This window comes from Miscanthus floridulus, chromosome 17 (assembly GCF_019320115.1).
Source record: "Miscanthus floridulus cultivar M001 chromosome 17, ASM1932011v1, whole genome shotgun sequence".
Lineage (NCBI taxonomy): Eukaryota > Viridiplantae > Streptophyta > Magnoliopsida > Poales > Poaceae > Miscanthus > Miscanthus floridulus.
In genome coordinates, this window is record NC_089596.1 from 5,537,612 (window position 1) to 5,562,862 (window position 25,251).

Genomic DNA, 25,251 nt, shown 5'->3' on the forward strand with positions numbered 1-25,251 from the left:
AATAGGGGGGTGATGCCGAAACACCGTCTCGGACCAGAGCGGACCATGGAAACTAACCCATCTACGCATCCGCGGGCTGTCCAAAAAACGTGGACAATCCGAAACAGAAACGCTCGCAGATATGCAATGACCTACATAACTCCGACCGTATCTCTTTCGGACAGGAGATGCCTAACTAGGATCAGCGACGTAAGACCATGATATGGATAGAGGGGTTATACCTAGGGTGCCGGTGAGGTTAGGCTAGCGAGGCTGTGGTGAGTCGGTGTAGTGGTGCTGCGACGCGGTGCAGGCAGACCCGCAACGCTGACAAAGACAATCGGGGTCACCGAGGTCCCTCCATTGGGGCTTCCTCCTGCATAAAAAGGCAATACATTAGTGACAATTGAAAATTTCGATAGAACCTCCCCTGCACGGGGAGGTTTCAAAAACCTGCAAAAAAGATCGGCACGAAGGCCAACATCCACAAACAACGGCTCGATGGCCGAAAACCACATACAACAACTATTACTACTAACAAGGGCTCGATGGCCGACATCCATTGCACGATTTGAATAGAAAGGGAAGGGCGAACCTAGTGTGCTCGTCGACGGTGGGCGGAGTCAGGAGCGGGGCGCCGAGGGCACGGCACCGCCGCTAACGAGGCGTGGACAGCGACCGGGGCTCCTCCTCCCTTCTTCCTCCTCCCTTCTCCTCTCCACCTCCCTTCTCCTTCTTCCTCCTCCCTTCTTCTCTCCTCCCTCCCTTCTTCCTTCTTCCTTCTTCCTCCTCCCTTCTCCCTTCTTCTTCCTCTTCTCTTCCTCCTCTTCTCCCCTTCCCTTCTCTCCCTCCTCCCCTGCTCCTCCTACCTCCCCTGCTCCTACGGGCGGCGCGGCCAGGGAAGGGACGGCCGGGACATGGCCGCCGCTACCGGAAATGGCCGGCCGGCACCAGCCAGCCACCTCTGGGCGGCCGAGGTGAGGGGGGGCAGGACGCGGCAGGCGGCTGGGGGCGGGGCGCGGTCGGCGACGGGCGCGGTCGCGGGCGAGGCCGGCGGAGGGCGTGGGCGCACGCGGGCGTGAGGGCGGGGCTCGCCGGCGAGGGCGCGGCAGCGGCGGGGGTGGGCGCGGGGGAGCGGGCAGGTGGCTGGGGGCATGAGTTAGGGTTGGGCCGCGCGGGGGTTGCGCCGGTGGGCTTTTAGTGCCCAGTTTTTTTTTATTTCAACTTTGCCGAGTGCCCCCCATGGCACTCGGCAAAATATTTTTTTTTGATTTCCACATGACATCTCCACATGTGATCACAGTGATCACATGTGATCAGAGTGATCACATGTGGAGATGTCTGGGTTTTTGGCATCCGACATCACAACTTGCTCAAAACCTTCTCAATTTTTTACCACAACCTCCACATGCGATAACACGACGCCTCGACAAGTTTCGTGATTTTCAGACTTTGTTTGCATTTTATATAATTTAAAATCACATTTCCGGCAAGTACCTCGACATGTTACGTCAACGAGATGCTCGAGATTTCATGTGAGTTCCTGGATACGGCCTAAACATACCATAAATATCATGAGTATGAATTTTTGGATGACCAAAATCCATTATTCCATGTACCTACAGTTCAAATTTGAAATATCCCGAAAAATTCGACGAAACGAAATAAACTAATGAAATATATAAAAAAATTCAAAATTGCCCCAAATTTTAAAATAGAGTTTAAAATACTGTCACAAGGCCTCAGAAAAAAATTTGGGCCCAAAATAATTTTTTTTTGCCGAGTGCCATGGGGGGCACTCGGCAAAGTGGGCTTTGCCAAGTGCCGGCCCAAGAGGCACTCGGCCAAATATGATTTTCAAATAATTAAAAAAAAATTGTCAAGGCTTACACTTGGCAAAATATGTTTTTAAAAAATAAAAAAAAATTGCCGAGTGCCTGGGTCTGGCTCTCGGCAAAATAAGTTTTAAAAAATAAAAAAATTTGCCGAGTGCCTATCTCTGACACTCGGCAAAATATTTTTTTAAAAATAAAAAAAATTGCCGAGTGCCATGGGCTGGCACTCGGCAAAATATGTTTTTAAAAAATAAAAAAAATTGCCGAGTGCCTGGAGCTGGCCCTCGGCAAAATAAGTTTTCAAAAATAAAAAAAAATTTGCCGCGTGCCAGCCGTTAGGCACTCGGCAAAATCTGACGGCAGGTGGCCGCCGTCACGGGCCGGCCACCTTTTGCCGAGTGGGATCTTTGCCGAGTGCCGCGCAGTTTTGCTAAGAGCGAGGCTTTACCGAGTGCCTGGCACTCGGCAAAGCCATCTTTGCCGAGTGCTTTATTTTGCCGAGTGCGGCACTCGGTAAAATATTGCTTTGCCGAGTGCCCCGATAAAAAACACTCGACAAAATCTTAGGTACTCGGCAAAGTCCAGTTTTGCAGTGGTGCATTTACGGCGGGGTTTCATTCATATTTATAATCGAGAAGCTATCTTTGCATGGAACCTGACAATATTTTTTTTCTTCAGATTGACAATGGTCTGATGACACCCACCATGAATATAAGAAGGGACAAAGTGACAGACAAGTACAGAAGGGAAATCGAAGCGTTGTTCAAGTGAGATGCGGAGCGCGTGCGTGTGCTCTAATAGCAGATCTATCTAATAAGAAAATCGAGAGGGATGCATCCATCTGATTGAAACAAGTTCTTTTTGGATAAATGATGAATAAGCAGGTTACTACACTATTAGATGTATGTGTGTACATGCAATAAGTGACCGGTCAAACTCAAAACGCATTGCTAACCCTCCGACTTTACAGCGATCTTGCTCTTCGATTAAAAACTGATGCTGTCTATTGAGGTAGTACAGTAATAATCTGCTATGAACTATATAATCGTTATACAGCTATGGTCATGTTGAGGTGTGAGCCGGCGCAGCAGCATGCACCAGAAGGCGATGAGGACCGCCGCCACTGCCGCACGCAGCAGCCTGCCTATCACCGTCCGGCAGCAGCTGGTACTCTCCTCCTCGCCGTCAGACTCGTCACTGCCGACAGCCGTGGCCTCCTCTGCCTGTACGACGACGGTTGTTAGCATCGCCATTGGCCACCGCTACCGGCTGCAGCTTCTTCCTCTGCTTCCTGCTCCGCTCGTTCCGCGCCTTCTTCTCGTTGCGACCGTACGTCCCGGCGGCGCTGCTCTGCGCGTTGCCGACGGCGGCCTCCGAGGCCGCCGTCGCCATCGTCTGCTAGTGCTTGTATTCCGCGGCTTCTCTGCCCTTGATGTCCCTCTCACGTCTCTTGGCTGCCTCGTTGTCGCCGGGATCCTCGTCGGCGAGCACGGCCCACATGTTGGCGTTCGCCTTGGTTCCGCCGCCCGCAGCCGCTGCCATGTCGCCGGCGGGTCGAGCGAGCGATCCAATCCAATCCATGGCAACGACACGCGATCTACTCCTATATAGTACAGTAACTACCAATAACGAACACAGCATCCATCAGAGTTTCCTTTTCGAGTACAAAACGGCAACCGTACGTGTCGATCGGAGTTTGTACGGCGTATGCTTCGGATCCTGCCTGCGTACATACAGATACTTGCAAGCTCTGCAACGTGTCGATGTACGTGTACGTACGTATTTGCATACAGTCGGAATCCAATGCAAATACCAACCCGGACCGACTTGGAACTGGAACTGGAACTGGAAGAGAGAGGAGAGAAAGTCAGGGTCACGGTCCTCACGGAAGGCTTCTTTTATCGAACCCAGGCATGAATTTTTCCTTGATTGCTGAATCAAAAAAAATAAATGTACTGTATCTATTATTAATTATAAGAAAATCTATAAAATAGTATATATTAATACACGACACTAACTCGAATTGATAAGTGAGCTGGAAACTTCTAGGAGACCCACACCAGGCACGTATCGCCTATAGGGCTACGTTTTTTCCCCCTCATCATCATCTCACACACAAAAGGAAACGAAACCAGACCAAACCCGCCACGACGATCATATCGGTGCATGTATCACTACGGGATACAGTTGATTTGCCGAGTGCCAGGGTCACTCGGCAAAGGCCCAAAAACACTCAGCAAACGCTTTGCCGAGTGTTACACTCGGCATACAGCACACGGCATTGATTTGTCGGCAAACAGTAGTTTGCCGAGTGTTTTGTCAATAAACACTCGGCAAAAATAAACTCTCGGCAAAAAAATTTTGACGGGAAGGAATGGTGACGTCGATTTTGCCGAGCGCACGATGAAAAAACACTCGGCAAAGTTTCTCAAGTTTGCCGAGTGTCAGGACGAAAACACTCGGCAAAGTTTCTCACCTTTGCCGAGTGTCAGCACGAAAACACTCGGCAAAATTTCTCAAATTTGCCGAGTGTCAGGACGAAAACACTCGGCAAAGTTTGTAAACTTTGCCGAGTGTCAACACGAAAACACTCGGCAACATTTCTCAAGTTTGCCGAGTGTCAGGACGAAAACACTTGGCAAAGTTTGTAAACTTTGCCGAGTACCACGGCCATTACACTCGGCAAAGTTTAGACACTTTGCCGAGTGCCACGCCTAAAACACTCGGCAAACAATCGAGCAACGGTCAGATTTTATGGTCACTTTGCCGAGTATCCATTAGAATACACTCGTCAAAGACAAAACACTCGGCAAAGAAGGTTCCCAGAATGACAGAACTTGGCCTCTTCGCTGAGTGTTTTGCCTTGACACTCGACAACTCCTCTTTTTGCCGAGTGTAACACTCGGCAAAGCAACCAAGACCCCCCACTTTTTACTAATCTGTCACATATAACGGACCCCTCTCAATTCACAAAAAAAACCATGACAATTCACAATAAAACATCATCGCATGCATAATTATATGTCACAGGTATAATAAACCATCATCATGATTCACAATAAACCATCATCACAAGTCGCAGTAAACCATCATCACAATTTACAATAAACCATCATCACAAGTCACAACTAAGTCACAATAAGCCACAATGCAAATGCAATCACTGCGTAGGCCCTTGGAACCTCTGCGACAAATTCGGGTCTTGAGACTGATTATTTGATGCCGCCGATTAATTCTGCACAAAAGAGAAGTATTCGAAACAGTGTTAGCTTCCTTTTTAATAGTGTTAGACTTCATATTGCAAAGTGAATTTCAGTATCGAAAGGTGTGCATCTACAGCATACTGTAATTGTAATCACAACATTCAACACTAATGCAACACTTAAATTCGTGCTATGCACACAGCAGGCTACTTGCATGTTAAAATAAGGGAATTAGCAAGCAACGGTGCCTGACAAGTTGTTATAGCTGAGGTCTAGTGCTTGCAGGGTTTTAAGCTTACCTAAGCTCTCTGGAATCCTTCCTCCTAAACTGTTATGAGAAAGCAGTAAGAAAGCCAGTGAAGAAAGATTACCAAGTGAGCTAGGAATCTCTCCTAAACTGTTCAGAAGGCATGCATGCTGATGGTATGGGCAATGGTACAAAACCAAAATTTCGGAACCATAATGGTATTGAACTGAGAAAAGTGGATTTGCCATTCAAGCTTATGTGACATAATAGAAGTATAATTTGCTATTCTGGTAGTCAGCAGCGCCAATGGTTGCCTGACATTCTCTTTTGACATGACATCTATATTTGCATTTATATTTAAGTTTCACTAAGCATTTTTTTTGTTTAAAGTTTTATCAACAGAAAAATTTTGGAAATAAAAGCCTAAATTGCTACTTGGAGTAGAACGGTAGTGTAGGTTACATTATTTTTGGCTTCCTGTAAGACCAGACGTCAGCATCCTGATTTTTTTTATGTTCCTGTTTCCTCTAGGTTGAGTTTGAATATGAAATCATTATTCTTGCCACCATCCTTTCCCTAAACTAGTTCCCCAGGAATTTCCTTGCCATCTTAAGGTCAAACCTGAAAGAGGCTATGTGCTATGCACTTCACTGCTTCACTGCTTCATGACATAACAATGATTTCGTATTGTAAGACTGCGTACATAGGGGCATAGGGCTATGCGCTATGCACTTCACTGCTTCATGACATAACAATGAAAAGTTAGGCTTCTGTTCGTTCTGTATGTATGCATGTATGCAGTCTAACGCTTTATAAATATTATAGGTTGCATTTTTGGCCTCTTCAATTGGACCAAGAGTTGCAGCATCATGCGCACATGCAGCATTATCTTTTTTGACTAGAGATGATGATTCCAGGTTAGCCATCTTTATTCTTTACTTTATTATTACTCAATGCTTTAGTTCAGATACATTAGTAAATGCTTTATTACTTCAAAGTTCAAATATTCAACATTTCCTCATTCGTGAGGCAGAAATTCCCCCGTCATGTCTACTATCCAGACCTTTCATTTGTTTCTAGTTCCTTTTTGCATTATCATGCTAGAGCTAAGTATGACTTATCTTTGCTACGCATTGAAGGGTGAGTTCAGAAGGCATGCATGCTGATGGTATGGGCAATGGTACAAATCCAAAATTTTGGAACCATAATGGTATCTGCTTTGTATTTACTACCTGCTACAGTCAATGTTGCTAGCAAAATCCTGATTAGGTCCCACCGGAAGCGGTCTACCAGGGGGCAGTAGCACCATGCCATCAAATCCAGCAGGCATGAGCCCCAGACCAGTCAAAATAAATTTATATTTTGAACATGATCTTATTTCCTATGTATCCCTGAGTACTTTTTTCATTGAAAGCAGTAAAGGAGCTTGCTGACAATTTGGACAGCTTATTTAACACATTCCTAAAAGTATGTCAAATATTTTATGAGAGATATCAAGGTGTCAAGTGACTCACAGGAGTAGTTGTGGGTGGCTGAGGTGAAGGGAATAGCATCGGTGGCGGTGGCAAAGGTTGACCCATATTCGATGCAAAATTCTGCATGTATTGGAACATTTGGTCCATCCTCAACCAATTTTCTTCCTCCATCCTCTGCCGCTCGACCACCATCCTTGCCTCCATCTCCTCCATCCTCGCCGCCACCTCCTCCCGTTGCTTCATTTCTGCTTCCACTCGGGCCTATAACATTTCATCCCAATGTTACAATGCAAAGCTAAAGCACGTAACAATCAACGAACGATGAATAAAACAGAAATAACCTGTAGAGCCTCCATCTGGAACTGTGTAGCGGTTGGACGTGGGCGTATCGCCGGGCTCGCGCTCATGCTCCTTGCTCGGATCTGGGAGAGAGTGGGAGTAGAGGCCGTGTCGAGTGTACTGTCGCCAATTCAGTACCGGCCATGCTTCTTGCCTCCTCCCACCCTCATCATGATTTCTCCATCAAGATCCTCGATGCTCGGATTGAACTGTGGCCCATGAACCAGCCTTGCCATCGCCATGTACTCACTGACGCGGCTGTGGATGCTGGGATCGCTGTATGCCTCGGGCGGGTCCTCCGGGTTGAAGTCGATGTTTGCCGTCATCTTGCCCTTTTTGGATAGAACACATGCCTTGAACTAGGAGCAAGGCTGGCCATCATGTGACGACGACTGCCGCAAAAATGCAAAATGATTAGAAATTATGCAGAATTGAGGGTTAGAATAAAGAAATGAATTCGCGTACCCATTTTTCCCTGTATTCGTCGAGGCTCAGGCTGCCTTGATGGTGTGATGCACGTGGCATCAGCAAACGTCGGTCCTGGCAAGCGTTGTGCGTCTCCACCCACCCGAGCTCCACCCACTTGTCCACCATGTATTCCCAGCACTGGGCATGTTGGGCGCACCAGTACGGAGGCACCTACGTGATCAAGTGTACGACATATGAAAAAAAATGAAATTAAGCGTAATTAATCTCATAAAAAGTAAGTATTAATGTTCTATATGTACCTGCAAGAATTGTTCCCGGGTCAGGTTCATCGTTCTTGCCTCTTCTTTTTTAACCTTCATCCGTCTGTGTTGAGCATAGTAATCGATGATGGCCTGGACGCGCGCCTTGTAGTGCATGTCCTTCACGAGCTTCCTGGCGGCTTCTTCAGAGATGGAGGCCGCCTTGGCCTCGTACACCTCCTGGCATCTGTAGAAGTCCTGCATATAGACGCGATGTATACAGTCATTACTTCAAGAATGTCCAGTGAATGTGATGTATTGAGCAATGTAGTGCGAGGAATACTTACCCACAGCTCGCCCTTCACCCGCTCCGCCTTGTTGGGGAATACCCTGCCGTCATGATCAGCGGCGTCGAGGGCGGCAACATAGTGGTCCCACATGTAGGCCGGCTGCAGCTCTTCGCAGAACTGCACTAAGCTAGGGAAGTGTAGCCTGCACAAAAGGCCTAGGATGCCGTTGACCTTGCGGTTGTGATCATCCCCACTGACCTTAATCCAACTCCTACCCAAGTGATTAAGATAAATTATTAGTTTCTATTGTAATTTTCAACATATCAAACGAAAAATTATTGAGAACATCTAAAGTTACTTACTTTTTCCCAGAGGGTCGAACCATCGGGCGTCTCTCAAGAGGTATCGGTCGCCTCGGGAGGGTCGAGGGACCTCGCAACCAGACCTCGGGACCCACTGCCTCCTCCACCTGCTCCTGCTCCTCCTGTACCTCCTCCTCGTCACCAAAGGCGTGCGTGGAAGGTACCTCCTCCTCGTCACCAGAAGCGTGCGCAGAAGCTAGCTCCTCCTTAGACAACGACGAGGGAGCTATAGGCGATGGGGGCCTCGCCCCTTTACCCTTCTCTTTACCCTTCCCTCCACCCTTGCCTCGACCCCTCCCTGAAGCTGACCCTGAAGCTCCACTCTTTCCGTAAAGCGCCGCGATCTTCCTCGTACCACCCACCATTGTTCAATCACCTGCAATTAAAAAGAGTAAACCAATCAGCACAGATAAACAAAACATACTTAGAAAGATATGACAAATAATAAATAAATTAGTACGGCTCATACATGTATTAGAAATAATCATCATGATCGGGATTAGCTGGATCATAAGTCTCATCATCACTATCACGTGTGTCGATATAATCATCATGATCGGGAATGTCATCATCACTATTATTGCCTAAATGTAATCGCTGAAGTAATTCTAAGTCTTTCACATTATGAACCTCGTCTCCAGCGTCCTCGTCAGCAACCCTTTCATTGTCTACTTCCATTCCGATCGCTTCGGTTAAGTCTATCTCAAAAATCACTTCAAGCCCATCTTCCTAGAAGAACTCTCCGTCATATGTGTTGGGGTCTATGTTGTAATCCTCATTGTTTGGTACAGGTAGTTTACCATGTGGTGATACCTTGTACACAACATCCCAACCCTTAAGACGGTCGTCGGTTTGGCACGGGTATGAGAGATAATAAACTTGTGTGGCCTGTTGAAAGGTCCTAATGGCTAGAGGGGGTGAATAGCCTAATAAAAATTTCTACAACAACACTTAACAAAATGGTTAGACAATTATGAGGCGAAGCAAGTGTTGCGCTAGCCTACTCAAAATGCAAGCCACCTACCACAATTCTAGTTTAGATAGTGTCAATTCACACAAGAGCTATGACACTACCCTATGTTAGTGTGCTCTCAAAGGCTAACTAAAGAGCCACACCAACCAAGCATGCAAGCTCTCACAACTAGCTACACTAAAGAGCTTGTCAACTAGTTTGCGGTAAAGTAAAGAGAGTGATCAAGAGGGTTATACCGCCGTGTAGATGAAAGAACCAATCAATCACAAAGATGAATAACAATGAAGACCAATCACCTCGGAATCAATGATGAACACAATGATTTTTACCGAGGTTCACTTGCTTGCCGGCAAGCTAGTCCTCGTTGTGGCAATACACTCACTTGGAGGTTCACGCGCTAATTGGCTTCACACGCTAAACCCTCAATAGGGTGCCGCACAACCAACACAAGATGAGGATCACACAAGCCACGGGCAATCCACTAGAGTACCTTTTGGCTCTCCGCCGGGGAAAGGTCAAGAACCCCTCACAATCACCACGATCGGAGCCGGAGACAATCAACACCCTCCGCTCAACGATCCTTGCTGCTCCAAGCCGTCTAGGTGGCAGCAACCACCAAGAGTAATAAGCGAAATCCGCAGCAAAACACGAACACCAAGTGCCTCTAGATGCAAACACTCAAGCAATGTACTTGGATTCTCTCCCAATCTCACAAAGATGATGAATCAATGATGGAGATGAGTGGGAGAGCTTTGGCTAAGCTCACAAGGTTGCTATGTCAATGAAAATGGCCAAAGGTCCTGAGCTACAGCCAGCCATGGGGCTTAAATAGAAGCCCCCATGAAATAGAGCTGTTATACCCCTTCACTGGGCATATCATGGGCTGACCGGATGCTCCAGTCCAACCACGTCTCTCTTGCGTTCAACTGTGAACGTTTGATCTCAACGGTCAAAAAGTTGACTGGACGCTCCGACAGAGTTGACCGGACGTTGAACCCTCGGCGTCCGATCGTTTACAGTAAGGGTCCAAAACAAGTTTTTGCCGACCGGACGCGTCCGGTCAAGCTTGACCGGACACAGCCCAGCGTCCGGTGCTTAACCCTAATTACTGTGCCGACCGACAACACAACCGGACGCAGCCCTTTAGCGTCCGGTCGCAGAGCGACCCAGCGTTTGGTCATTTGACCGACGCCAGCGTCTTCGCTGCTACACCTGACCGGACATGCCTGTCCAACCAAGGCCAGCATCCGGTCACTTCTAGTGACCTCCGTCTTTTCTGTCTAGGGCGTCGGTGGCACCGTCGGACTGTCCGCACTCTACGGGCGGACACTCCGCCGATGGAGTTTCTTACCCTTGCTCCCAAACTTCACCACCCTTGATCAAATGTGCCAACCACCAAGTGTATCACCTTATGCACATGTGTTAGCATATTTTCACAAACATTTTCAAGGGTGTTAGCACTCCACTAGATCCTAAATGCATATGCAATGAGTTAGAGCATCTAGTGGCCCTTTGATAACCGCATTCCGATACGAGTTTCACCCCTCTTAATAGTATGGCTATCAAACCTAAATGTGATCACACTCTCTAAGTGTCTTGATCACCAAAACAAAATAGCTCCTATAGTTTATACCTTTGCCTTGAGCTTTTTGTTTTTCTCTTTCTTCTTTCCAAGTCCAAGCACTTGATCATCATCATGGCATCATCATCATGTTATGATCTTCATTTGCTTCACCACTTGGAATGTGCTACCTATCTCATGATCACTTGATAAACTAGGTTAGCACTTAGGGTTTCATCAATTTACCAAAACCAAACTAGAGCTTTCACCTGTTGAGCCACAATATAGACATCATCTCCTGGTAAGACGGATGATTGTCAAATTTAGACTAGCCCAAGATTAGGGGTTCGTCTCACTACTGATGGATCAAACCAATGGCATTTGAATATGACTAGATTAAGAGGTTTGCAACCATGAAACATGAGTTCGTATATTTCTTCAAGTCTTCCGTAGTACTCAACCCCATCAATGCCTGGCGTAAAAACTCTGGTATTTGTGGTTCTTCGATTGGGCCGACTCTGCTCGTGGCTTATTGTGTGAAAGTGATATCCATTCACGTCATAATCGGTAAACGACTTGACCCTATAGGCACAGCCATCGGCAACCTGTCTCAACTCGACACTCATAGACGCATCAGTTTGGCCCTACAAGTTCAAGCAGGGTGGTTCGTTATATTATTCGCATGTACGAGCATCTTGTAATGTCAAACTAAGTATGAGCTAAATTGGACTGTACCTTCTCACTACTAACTTCTGACCCTTATACCACACTTTTTTGTCGCAACGGCATGGTTTCGTTGCAACAAGCGTTGTTATCACAACGATTTTCACTTTTGGTTGCGATAGATTGGTTTTTTGCCATGAATATTGTTTTGTGGCCATAAGTGTGGAGATCGTTGCAAAAAGTAAGTGTTATCGCAACAAATTATTGAACGGTTGCAATAAGTGATTAATGTTGCCACGATTTGATTTGCGTTGCGGGCAAGTTTATTTTCGTTGCAATACTAAGGTGATATTGCAACTCTTTATTTTATGGTTGCAATAGCCCATCTATATCGCCACGAATATGTTCCGTTGTATATAATAGTCGCTTGCGTTGCAAAAAATTGGTACATATAGCAACAACAAAAAATAGTTCATTGCAATCACTAAAGTTGCAACGATTATGGTTTTGTTGTATGTAGCAGTTTCGTTCATTGCAAAAAGGTTATAATATAGCAACGAAAAATTACATTGTTGCAATACCTAAGCCTTTCCACTTTAATGGTTGCATAATTTTTTTTAAAAAAAAATGACAACAATATGGGTTTTGAACCTGAGACCTCTTGGTCTTGAAAGTAAGCTCCTACCACTAGGCTACATCTATGTTTGTGTTAGTAATAGCGAAAGTACCCTATATTAATTAATGTTGACCAGTTATATTGGAAAAAGGATCTAATCTAATTTTACATATCACGTAGAGGTTGTGGCATGTAGCTCCCGTCGCGGCTCCTTCTCTCCCACGGCCTCTCTTCTTCCCCCACGCGCTGTCTCCTTGCGAAGAACGTGGTGGAGCCCCCCCCTGATCCCTACAGCCAGCACCAGTAGCTAGCGTGGTCAAGGCCTCCCTGAAGCCTTTGTCTTCGCGGCGCCCTTTCCCTACGGCCGTAGTCGTCACGGCCCTTGAATTCCCTGCAGCGACTACGGCATATTGGTGCCCTAGTTCCTTCCTGATCATCGACGAGATAAGGAGAGCGAGCACCGTCTAGTCCTTCCTCGGCATGCGAGAGGGGATAGAGCGTTGAACCAGTTTCACCTCGCACCCTTCATCATCCACAAGAGAGACGATCAGCGGCCGGCCAGCGATCATCGACGTGAAAAAGAGAATCACATATGCTTGCATTATTGCCCAGTTTTTTCTCTACATATTACTGTTGAGTTTGGTACTTGACTAGATCAAATTACTCACTGTTGTTGATAATCCAGACAAATTTTTGCAAGATTCTTATTCAGATGCATTGGCTAATCCACACATTTTTTTTAATTTGTCTGGTTCAGTGCAAAAACATTCCATTCTTAGCCAATGGTACTCTATTTATGCTGAGGTCTAGCTGTTTCATTTTTGGCTTGGTCTAGCAGTGTTGATTAGTTATTGTGACTTAATGTGTAATACTCCAATCCGAGTTTCGGTTCATCACATTTATTTTAAGGAGATAATCATTTGTTTCCATTAACTACTATTCTGAGCATGGATGGAGAAAACAACAAAACACGCTGGGTAGCTGTTGTCACAATGGACAGTGCTAAGCTTCTGAATATTGCTCTAGATATACTAGTATATAAAGTTTGATAAAAATGCCCTTTGGATGCATTAAAGTTTATTAAATTATAGTTAAAGTAAAGGGCCCTTTTTTAAGCTTGGCTCAGAAAATTGACATATTTTAATTTTCTTTATCTCTGATAAATAAAGTTTATAATAATGTCATGATCCCTTCAATTTAATGTGCTACAGGAAATCATTGTGATATTTCAAAGATATAATTAATGGCACATGATGATGATCGGAGTTGGATGCTCTTGCCTCGGTCATCAGTTGAGTGGCAAGCAGGTCTAGACAAATTTATTGATACTATTTTCGAAGGCACCTATGCATCAGAAACTGCACCATGTCCATGTTCAAGGTGTTGTGGAGTTGTGTACAAAAGAAAATCCGAGGTTCAAATGGACTTGCTAACTAAAGGGTTTGATGAGAACTTTGTCAAAGAGAAAGGTAACACTGGCATATTTTTGAATGATGATAGGGATCTGAATGTAGGCCCACCAGATGATGCATCATCCGCCAATAATCTGTTGCTCGCATTAATTAGGGGTGCGACCAGTGGCAATACCAATGAAGAGCCTTGTGAGAGTGCAAAGCAATTCTTTGATTTGTTGAAAGATGCGCAACAAGAGTTGTGGCTAGGCTCACAGCTTACCAAGGTATCATTCTTGGTCAAGCTCTTTCAGCTTAAGTGCATGGGTGGATGGAGTAAGGAGAACGCAGAGCAAACACTTAGCCTATGGAGAGATATGCTCCCCCTAGGACATTGTATCCTAGACACTATCAAGAAAGCACAGAAGATTATCCGCGACCTTGGCCTCACATACATTAAGATCGATGCTTGTGTGAATGATTGCGTGTTATTTCGTGGGCCGTTGGCTGATATGGACACGTGTCCAACATGTGGTGAGAGTAGGTGGAAGAAAGACGACACAAATTCTGATGAGATTGGCGAGTCTAGCGAAAGTGGTGGAGCAAAGAAGCGCACTCCTTGCAAAGTTCTAAGGTATTTTCCACTTACTCCTCAATTGCAAAGATTATATATGTCAAAGGAAACATCATCATTGATGTGGTGGCACAAGGAAGAATTGGTTAGTGATGGGAAAATGCGGCATCCAGCAGACTCATTGGCGTGGAAGCACGTGAATGACAGGTATAAGTGGTTTGATTCTGATCCACGTAATGTTAGACTGGGACTTGCATCTGATGTCTTCAATCCATTTGGGATGTTGAATGTTAATTACACTTGTTGGCCTGTGATACTGATTCCTTATAACCTGCCTCCTTGGCTGTGTTTGAAACAACCTTATTAGATGATGTCGATGTTGATACCTGGGCCTAAATCTTCTGTAGTGAACATTGATGTATATTTGCAACCTCTGATCGATGAGCTACATGATCTATGGGTTAATGGAGTTTTAACATGGGATGAGAAGGAGAAGAAGAATTTTACTCTACATGCAATTCTGTTGTGGACAATTAATGATTTCCCCGCATATGCGATGTTATCTGGTTGGAGCACAAAAGGTAAGTTTGCTTGTCCTTATTGTCTCAAGCATACTGATTACTTGTGGTTAAAACATGGCTCAAAGCATTGCTACTTGGGACATCGCCGATTTCTGCCCATGAACCATAAGTGGAGAAGGAACAAGACGAGCTTCAATAACAAGGCTGAAACTAGGGAAGCTCCAGTGCCGCTTAGTGGTGAGCAGGTGCTGCGGGACTATGAAAGTTTCCAGCAAGTGACTTTTGGAAAGGATACAAGGAAAAGGAAGCAACGTGACAAAGAAAATAGGTGGCACAACTGGAGGAAGAAGAGTATTTTCTTTCAGCTTCCTTACTGGAAATAATTGCTAGTACGACATAATTTGGATGTCATGCATATAGAGAAGAACATATATGAGAGCTTACTGGGGACTTTGTTGGAGTTACAAGGTAAATGCAAGGGCAGTGAGAAGGCTCGACTTGATATGCAACATTTGGGTATAAGGCCAGGTCAACATCTAGTGCTTGAAAAGGGTAAGTACACCTTGCCACCAGCGCTGTACTCTCTAGGTAAGGATGACAAGGAAATTCTGTGCAAATTTTTACATGGCGTCAAGTTCCCTGATGGTTATGCCGCAAATATTTGGAGATGTGTGGACGTCAATGGTTGCAAGCTTTCTGGACTTAAAACTCATGACCTACACGTAATCTTGCAAAAACTTTTGCCTTTAGTGGTGCGCAACATATTGCCTGAAGATGTGGTGACCCCATTGATGGAGCTAAGTAGGTTCTTTAACTCACTGTGTTCAAAGGAGTTGGAGTTTTCAGAAATTGAAAAACTGAGCACTTCGATTAGGGAGACCCTTTGTCGGCTGGAGATGATTTTTCCACCAGCTTTTTTTGATATTATGATGCACTTACCGGTTCATCTTGCTGACGAAGATAGACTTGGAGGCCCGGTTTGTTATAGATGGATGTATCCAGTTGAGAGGTACCTTCGTACTCTTAAAGGCTATGTGAAGAACAAAGCGTGCCCTGAAGGTTCAATTGCAGAGGGGTATATATCTGAGGAGTGCCTCACATTTTGCTCTCATTTTTTTGAAAATATTAGTACCAAGCTTAATCGTCCAGAGCGTCATGAAAGCGCTGCTGCTAGTGAACCACCATCTAGGCTAATTATATTTGGGAGCCTTGACTACAGTAGGAAAGGAAGTACTCTCGAAAAAGTTTCTGATATTGAAATGCATAGGATGAGGCATTACATATTAACCAACTGTGACGAGGTCACTCCATGGATAAAGTAAGCTATATTTTAAATTGTTTTTTTATGGTGGTCATGAATGTTTAAAATATATATGTAACTAATGAATGTATTTTCAATTGTTGTGGATAGTGAGCATATGGATGAGCTGAAGAAAATTAGCTCAAGGCATGTTGATAAAAGACACAAGGAGGAGTTTGTATCATGGTTTGAGCGTAAAGTGAGTCGTCCCTAATATATTTATCCATATTTTATTTCTATAGTTTCCACATGCTTCTTGTAAATTTATTAGTCCGTAATAATAGCTAGCCACTTTGTCGGTTTATTAGTCCCTAATATATTTTTAAAATGATTAAATGCAGATCAGCACATTGCGTGCACAAGGGGAAATAGATGACATGATTTATTATCTATCTCGCGGTCCAGACCCTCGGGCTCGTGTGTTCAACAGGTGTTTCATAAATGGCTTCCTTTTTTGGGTCTCTTCCATAGAGAACTGCTTAACTACTCAAAATAGTGGTGTATTCGTGAAGGGCGATGCAAATACAGGAAACATGGGCTGGTATGGTGTGCTGAAGAAAATCATTTGCCTTCATTTTCATGGTGACAAGGAAGTCATGTTGTTCCACTGTGTATGGTTTGATGTCCCTGCAGCTAGTAGTAGCAGATCGAGAGGGTACAATAAGGATAAATATGGGGTCATCAATATTGATATCACTCGGTTTAGGTATTCAGATGAACCTTACATCCTGAGCACACAAGCTGAGCAAGTCTTTTATGCGAGAAACATAAAGAAACCAGATTGGTGCACTGTCCTTAGAGTGCAGTCTAGAAATCTCTTTGCCATGCCTGAAGCAGAAGGCATTGACAATATGGGCGAGCTCGATCTGAACTCAGTTGTTGTAGGAATGGAAGATATGAATGTTCAACAACAAAATGAAGATGTCATAGCTTGGAATAGGTCTAGCCTTGATGGGGCTACTGTTGATGCTTCTGTTATTGAGCATGCTATTGCAACAGCCATGCCTGAACCTGAGCACGATGACCTGTTTGATGAAGACGAAGACCCAGATGACACTTACATTAATGATGGACAATCATATTCTTTTGGCAGTAGGTGGACAAGGTTTCAGTGGGCGGCTCATAATCAAGCGAGGACATAGCCGAGGAGATGACATGTTGGGCTGCTAGGAATTTCTCAAGTGCTGCATAGATGTTAGGAAGTTTGTAAAAAGTTGTCAAATAATGAGTTAATTGTACACTCGTTTATGATTTTAGCTACTATTTCATGGGTTTGGCAACATATTGAATGATTAATTATAATTAATATATGTGGGTGCAATTGCTTTTGATATGGTTTATTGATTTGCAATGATGATTTATTAAACCAAAATTAAATGTTACTAGCGTTGCAATAAAAGCTATACCTACGAGCCGTGATGCATGGCAATATGTTGTATGGCAACAGACTTATTTACGTTGCAAATAATACTATTGCCACGACATGACTATTGTTGCAATAACAATTAATCTTCCGCAACGAATAAAATTGTGTGGCAAATTCTACTGTTGCAATGGCACCGAGGTCATGGCAATAATGAACGGTATATCGCAATGAATAAAATTGTGTGGTAAATGATACTGTTGCAACGGCAACATGGCCGTGGCAATAATGAATGGTATCTCGCAACGGATAAATTTGCGTGGCAAATGATACTATTGCCACGCCAAGACCAGCGTGGCAATAATGTATACTCTCTCGCAACGATTACATTTGTGTGGCAAATGATTTACTTGCCATGGCACAACGGTCGTGGCAACAACACCTTAATCAACAAAATTATAGCGTGGCAACAAAAATCTATTGCCATGCTATCGCTCGTTGTATTTACCACCTCTCGCTACGAAGACAAACGTGGCAAGTGCTCGTATTGCCACGCCAATGAATGTTGTGATAACGTCCTATTGCAATGCTTGGCAACATTGCAAGAAAAGCTAACTCTTGCAACACCAAACTAGCAACGGTTGCAAGTTCTTATTGCAACGTGACTTTTTGCGACCATTGCCAACGAACGCGATTTCGTGGTATGAACTACCTTTTGCAACAAAATTGGGCCTATTGCAACGTTTTCTCGTCGTTGTGCAAGGGTTAGAAGTTTGTAGTGTCTGTTTGAACCAAGAAATGAAATTGGGCATTCCATTTCCCGCACCCTCTCTGAGAAGGGTCTCAGCTTCCTGCGGGGTAGCTTCCCTTGATTCACGCCAAAATTGACGATGAAATTCCCTATACCAACGAGAAACATGGGAGTTGGACACAGAATAGTGACTACTTGAGAACAAGTTTGTTGAGAACTTACAACATGTACGGCTCCACTTCAGATAGGTTGATCAACACATACAACATGATAGCGTGCCACTCTTCATGTTTCAAGATCTTGTGGGTCGCACCACTTGCACTTCTGAATTGCCCTCAAAAAATGCTAAGGCTCGATTCATCTTTGCCGGCATTGTAACGAGGGGGTGGATTATGCATGCTAGGAAGGTTGTCAGCATAGTATTTTATTGTGAAGTTTGAAACCTCCTCTAGAATGTATGCCTCTGCAATGGATGCTTCAATTTTGCATTTGTTTTTACATTTAGTTTGAAGAACCTTTTGACATCTCTCAATTAAATAGCACCAACGGCCCTGCACAGGCCCCCCCCCCCATTCGTGCTTCATACGGGAGGTGCAGAATCATACGATGCATCGGAGTGAAGAAGCCGGGTGGAAAAATCTTCTCCAACTTATAGAGCAACACAGGCGCCATTTTTCCCATTTCTGCAACCATGGTACGAGATAACTCCTTGGGACAAAGCTAGCGGAAGAAATTGCTCAACTCCGCTAGCACCTACCAAACATGCTCAGTGACATAGCCTCGAACCATCACCGGAAGTAGGCGCTCAAGCCATATGTGGTAATCATGACTCTTGAGCCCGTTGACTCGCATAGTAGCTAAGTTCACTCCCCTCTTTAGATTCGTTGCATACCCATCAGGGAACATTAACGTTTGGAACCATTCTAGTACCTCCCTCCTTTGGGCCATCGTCAGGACAAAATCGGCCTTAGACTTTCTCCACGACTTGCCGGCTCTAGGAGGCGCCATGTCCAGCTTTGGTCTATCGCATAACCTCGCTTGATCCACTCTAGCCTTAACGTTATCCTTTGTCTTATCAGGAATGTCCATGATTGTACCAAAAATTGCATCAGCGATATTCTTTTTAGTGTGCATTACATTAATGTTATGTGGAAGAAGATCATCAAAATAGGGGAGGTTCCACAAGCACGAGTCCAAGCATGTTGCTCACCATATCCCACAAAACCACCTTCTTGTTTATTGACCTCGAGAGCGTCTAACTGAGCATGAACAGCGGCTCCTGTCATCATCTGTGGTGCAGGGTCTGTAACTATGACATCTTTCGTAAAGTTCTTGATGTCTAGTCTGAATGAATGGTCAGGAGGGAGGAATTGTTGGTGTTTGTCGAACAAAGAATACTTGCCACCCTTCGTCAACCAAATGAACATTAGAGAAGCCTTGCATACTAGGCATGGGAACCTCCTATGAACACACTAGTAGCAGAAAATCCCATATGCCGGCAAGTCATGCAGGGAGTACTGGTACCAAACATGCATTTTGAAGTTTGTCTTTATAGCTCGGTCGTATGTCCATACCCCTTCCTCCCAAGCACAGACCAAATCATCAATCAGAGGCTCCATGTACACACTCATATTATTCCCCGGGTGTTTTAGAATTATCAACGACAAGAATATGTTCTGTCGTTGAAAGAGGACGCCAGGGGGAGATTGAGGGGGATAACAAACATGGGCCAATAGGTGTATGGGGTAGTCGCCATTCCGGAAGGATTGAACCCATCTGTTGCCAGCGCAACACGTACATTACGAGCCTCTAGAGCTTTCTCACGATGAATCTCATCAAACCTTGTCCAGGCTTCACCATCAGATGGGTGTACCATCTTCTCATGATTGTATCGACGTCCGTTTTTGTGCCATGTCATCTGTTTCGCGGATTCCTCAGTCATGTAAAGCCGTTGGATCCTCGATATGAAAGGAAGGTACCGTAGGATCTTCACAGGGATTGCGAGCTGCCTCTTCTGACCATCACCAGAGTCTACCTCCAAGAACCTAGATGATTCGCACTTCACACAGTACTTTTCTTCCTCATACTCTTTCTTAAATAAGATGCACCTCTTCGGACAAGCATGTATCTGCTCGTATGACATCTTAAGTGCACGAAGGAGTTTCTGTGCCTCATACATGCTCTTTGGCAAGATGTGACCATCCGGGAGCAGGCTGCCAACAACTGTGAGCATAACATCGAAGGCGTCTCGACTCAAGCTAAACTGGGACTTCACGGCCATTAGGCGTGCAATGGCATCCAGTTGAGAAACCTTGGAATGCCCGTGAAGGGGTTGCTGTGCCGCAGACAACATGTCGTAATACGCCTTTGCGGTAGCCTCTGGCTCCTCCTCCCTACGTCCTTCATCGAAGTGTGCTTCATGATAGTCATTTAACATGTCTCCTATCCCGGCATCCCCATCATATTCCTCGATGCATTGTCTCACGACCTCGTCTCTCCCACGATCTGCTTCACCATGGTAGATCCACCTGGTATAGTCTACCGTAAATCCATTCTTGGAAAGATGTTTACCCATGACCACCTTGGTTTGCCTACGCGTGTTTGCACATTTGCTGCAGGGACACCAAGTGACACTAGCTCCTTTAACCCTTGCAAATGCCCGTTCCAAGAAAGCATCGGTCTTGTCAATCCATTCAGCGGTCAACGAAGTCTGACTAGAGCGGCCCGTGTATATCCACTCAAGGTCATCCATCCTCTAGCATATCAGCGAGTAATATAAAAAATCACGTTGCATCTACACGTTCCTATACTATCTAATAGGTGAAGATAGGTCCTAATCCCACCCAAGGATGTATAGATGGGGTTAGTTTCCATACTCTACTCCTATACGAGACAGAATTTCGGCAGCACCTCCCCGCTGTTCTCCAAATACACGTCCTGGAAGGGAGATTGTGTATCAGGAGAACAACGGGGAGATGCTGTCGAAACTCTATCACGGATCGGAGTAGAGCATGGAAACTAACCGCATCTATACATCATCGGGCTGTCCAAAAAACGTGGACAATTCGAAACAGATACGGTTATAGATATGTAAAGATCTGCATATTTCCAACCGTATCTCTTTCAAACGGGAGACGACTAGCTAGGTTACGTGATATACGAACATGATACAGAAAGAAGGGTCTTTTATGCCTCACCTTGCTGTCCTGCAAAGTGACGAGTCGAGGACGTTGTAATAGCCTCTCCTGCAATAAAAGGAACGTAGTAGTGTCAAATCTAAATTTCGGCAGCACCTCCCCTGCACGGGGAGGCTTCCAAAACCTGCAACAAATAAAACGGCACGATGGCCGACAACCACATCTACACCAAACAAACGGCACGATGGCCGACAACCACATGCACATCTTATACCTTGCAAAAACACGGCAACTCGAAGTTGTGGGGCGGCAAGAGGGCAAGGTGGAACCAGGCGGCAGGGCGGGACAGGGAGCGGCGGCAAAAACCTACAAGTTGAGACACGCATATAGTCCGTGCATGTTTAGATTGCTAACATATGCATGTGCACTATCTGTTACAGCTACGACGTATGTCATGATCATTAGTGGACTTATATGTATCGTACAATCCTCTATTTGTCTTAGTAATTCTAGCTAGAAGAAGTGGCTAGACAGGAGATCCGCACAATGCAAGGCAAATAGGCAATGTAATATAGACTACTGTACGTACTACTAGTTGGATCCACACATCCGGCCTGGTCTAGGGGAGGGGAACCAAGAGCCAAAAGCCAACTCAACACCATCACCACTCGCTCATACCACTGCTGTGCAATGCAAGACACACACCGCATACTACCTACTCCTATATAGTAAAGGATGATCACCATAACAGCCGGCCCAGGACTCGAGGAAGTTAAATCCAAATCCAAGCAAAGAGGAGGAGACACTCATTTTGAGAGATAGCCACTCTGATTTTCAGAGGACGACAATACACTAGCTTCTCTGGATTTTTTTTTTTTTTGAGTGGAACTAATAAGACTGTTCGGCTGCAACTGTAGCTGCAGCTGCAGCTTATTTGAGTGGAACTAATAAGACTGTTCAGCACCAGCAAAGGAAAATGTCTGGAAGGTGTTACACCTTAGGAAGCTTGGCATGACAAGAAGCCTAGAGTAGATCATATGAGTGTTTGGGTGCATTGCTCATGTGAAGAAGAATGGACCAGGAATTAAGAAGCTGTCTGACAGATCTCAGAAGATGGTTTTCATTGGGTATGAGGAGGGAACAAAAGGCTACAGGCTGCTAGATCCCACATCAAGGACACTGCACATTAGTAGGGATGTTATATGAAGAAGATCAGGGCTGGGACTGGAGCATTCCCACTGCAGTCCAAGACCAACCTGAATTCATTATTGTTGAGCATACTATTACTTGATCTCTGTCAGATCTTCCCAAAGATCGTAGGGCCATAGGTTTAAAATGGGTGTTCAAAGTCAAGAGAGATGCTGCTGGGAACATTGTGAAACACAAGGCCAGATTAGTGGTAAAGGGGTATGCTCAGAAACAGGGGGTGGATTATGATGAGGTGTATACACTAGTTGCAAGAATTGAAACAGTTAGGATCTTGTTGGCTCTTGCAGCACATGGGGATTGGGAAGTGCATCACATGGATGTTAGATCAGCCTTCTTGAATGGTGATCTCCAAGAACAAGTGTTTGTACACCAACCACCTGGATTTTCTGATGCTACACATGCTAGGAAGGTGCTGAAACTGAACAGAGCCCTTTATGGGCTCAAACAGGCACCAAGGGCATGGAATGCTAGATTGGATCAAGAGCTCAATGCTTTGGGATTCTAAAAGAGCATAGTGGAACATGCAGTTTATAAAAGAGGCACAGGAGACTCTCTTTTGCTAGTTGGAGTATATGTTGATGATCTTATCATTTGTGGACCAAACAACCTGAAAATAACTGAGTTCAAAGAACAAATGAAGAAGACTTTCAGTATGAGTGATCTTGGTCTACTCAGTTATTATTTGGGTATGGAGGTAAAGCAAGAGAAGCATCAGATTACAATTTGTCAAAAGGCTTATGCAGCAAAGATTGTCGACATGGTTAACATGACAAGATGTAATCCTTGTGATACTCCAATGGAACAAAGGGTGAAGCTGACTACTGCAAAACCAGGCACTGAACTTGATGTCACCAGATACAGAAGTATAATTGGCAGTTTGAGGTACCTGGTAAACACAAGACCTGACATAGCTTATGCAGTAGGGATTGCTAGCAGACTTGACGCCAATTTGCTTTTTTTGTTTGTTTTAGTTGTTTTACACATACGAGAAAAGAGAAAAAAATTGATTTACAGACAATGACCTATCATAGTCTGATGGGCTAAAACAATTAGGAGTACAATGCATTGTTCTTTGGGCCCAGGAAGGAGCAGCCTCTCCTGTACAATGCTGACAAGTGACAAGTCCCTTGCATCGGACCAGCCGACCTGACATCTCCCTGCCTAGCGCTAGCGGTGGCTTTGGTTGCTCCATCTCATGACAAGAAGGTCAAAAGAATATCTATGTACAGTAAATGGAAACTATTTTCCCTTTCATACCCAAAACCGAACTGACTGTTATAAATCCACGCTGTCAAGAATCCCCAAAATCGATGATGCATTATATAAACTACTTCCAGCGTCAAATATGCTTTGGTTTAATAATCAATTGCATGCATTATATAAAAGGCACATCTGTAGGTGCAAGATTCAGATCATGACCAGCCATGCAATCATCAGAGGCAGGATATATAAGAATAAACAACCAAAAGAAACCACAACAATGCTGCTACAGAGTACATCATTGCATGCAATTGCTTTGTCTTGTCATTTCTGTAGTGGCACTTGTTCCTTTCAATGTTTGTACTAGGCTAATGAAAAAATGGAGCACAAGTATCTCCCCCCTCACCACCACCACCACCACACACCCCCAAAAAATTGCATTTCTCCGTGTTACTAAATTATTTGTCCAAACAAGATCACGGGTTCTATACTTTTATGAGCTATGATTTCTGGAACATTACTGGCTGCAATACCCTCTACCCTCAATGAGGATGTTCACCTTGCAGAACCAGAACAAAGGTAATCTCACCAACTGCTTCAACATACATTATTCAACAGCAATCATCAAGATCACCTGAATCCTCCCACAGGCCATACTGAAGCATAAACTTAAGCGAGACCCTAGCCCTAGAAGTTCCAGTTAAATTTGTGGCGAGAAGCAAGCATGGACGACCACACAATGACGCATAGAAGTGCACCACAGGAAAAAAAAAACAATCGCAAGCATTGGGGATTTCTTGGTACTGTAAATCGCACAAAAAAAAGGACTGATAGGTACTGTAATTGAATGAACCTTACCGGGGCAGAGGGATACCGCGGGATCCGGAGCCGGGGCGGGACGCGTCGGCGGCGGGACGGGGTGCCCGGGGCGGGACGCACATGGCTGGGCGGGGCCGCCGGGGGCGGGACCGCCGGGGAGTGCCGCGCCGGGGTCGGGGCGGTGGCGCCGAGGGTGGACGGGGTGGGGCGGACGCGCCGTGGCTGCGCGCCGGGGGGCGGGCGGGGGCGCCGAGGGCGGACGGGGCTGGGGGCGGGACAGAACACTCCGGGGCGGTCGGCGCCGTGGGCGGGCAAAGCAATCCGCGCCTGTGGCGGGGCGCGTGGGGCGGGAGGGCGGCGGGGGTGTCGGCGTGCGGTGCGGCGTGTGGTGAAGGGCCGGGCGCAGCGGGGCCGGTGGGGCGGGGGTTGCGGCGTGCGGTGCTGGTGGCGGGCGCGGTGGGGCGGGGAGGCGCCGGGGGGTGTCGTGCGGTGCGTGCGTGTTGTGTGCGCGAGGGTGAGGGCCGCTGGGGGCATACGAAGGAGTATGCCGAGTGCCAAGATCTGGGGCACTCGGCATTGTTTTTTTTTTATTTTCATTACGGCCCGATACTGTGCAGTGGGGCCGGGTCGACGAAGTTGTCGAGTGTCCCCTATATAACACTCGTCAAATCTTCTTTTCACCGAGTGTCAGGTATAAAACACTCGGCAAAAAAAGTTTATATTTCATGCTCCACCTTCCTCCTTCATAGCATGTTCTACTAAATTTGTTACGATG

At 45.5% G+C, this 25,251-nt stretch overlaps 1 protein-coding gene across 1 annotated transcript; it reads right to left on the reverse strand.

Annotated features, from left to right (window-relative positions):
* Positions 1-24,174: 24,174 nt before the first annotated feature.
* Positions 24,175-25,010, reverse strand: LOC136515125 (vegetative cell wall protein gp1-like). Its single transcript, XM_066508818.1, has 2 exons — positions 24,516-25,010; positions 24,175-24,249 (listed from the first exon to the last, which is right to left on the reverse strand). Exons 1-2 carry the CDS (start codon positions 25,008-25,010, stop codon positions 24,175-24,177), a joined length of 570 nt encoding a protein of 189 aa, XP_066364915.1.
* Positions 25,011-25,251: the final 241 nt, after the last annotated feature.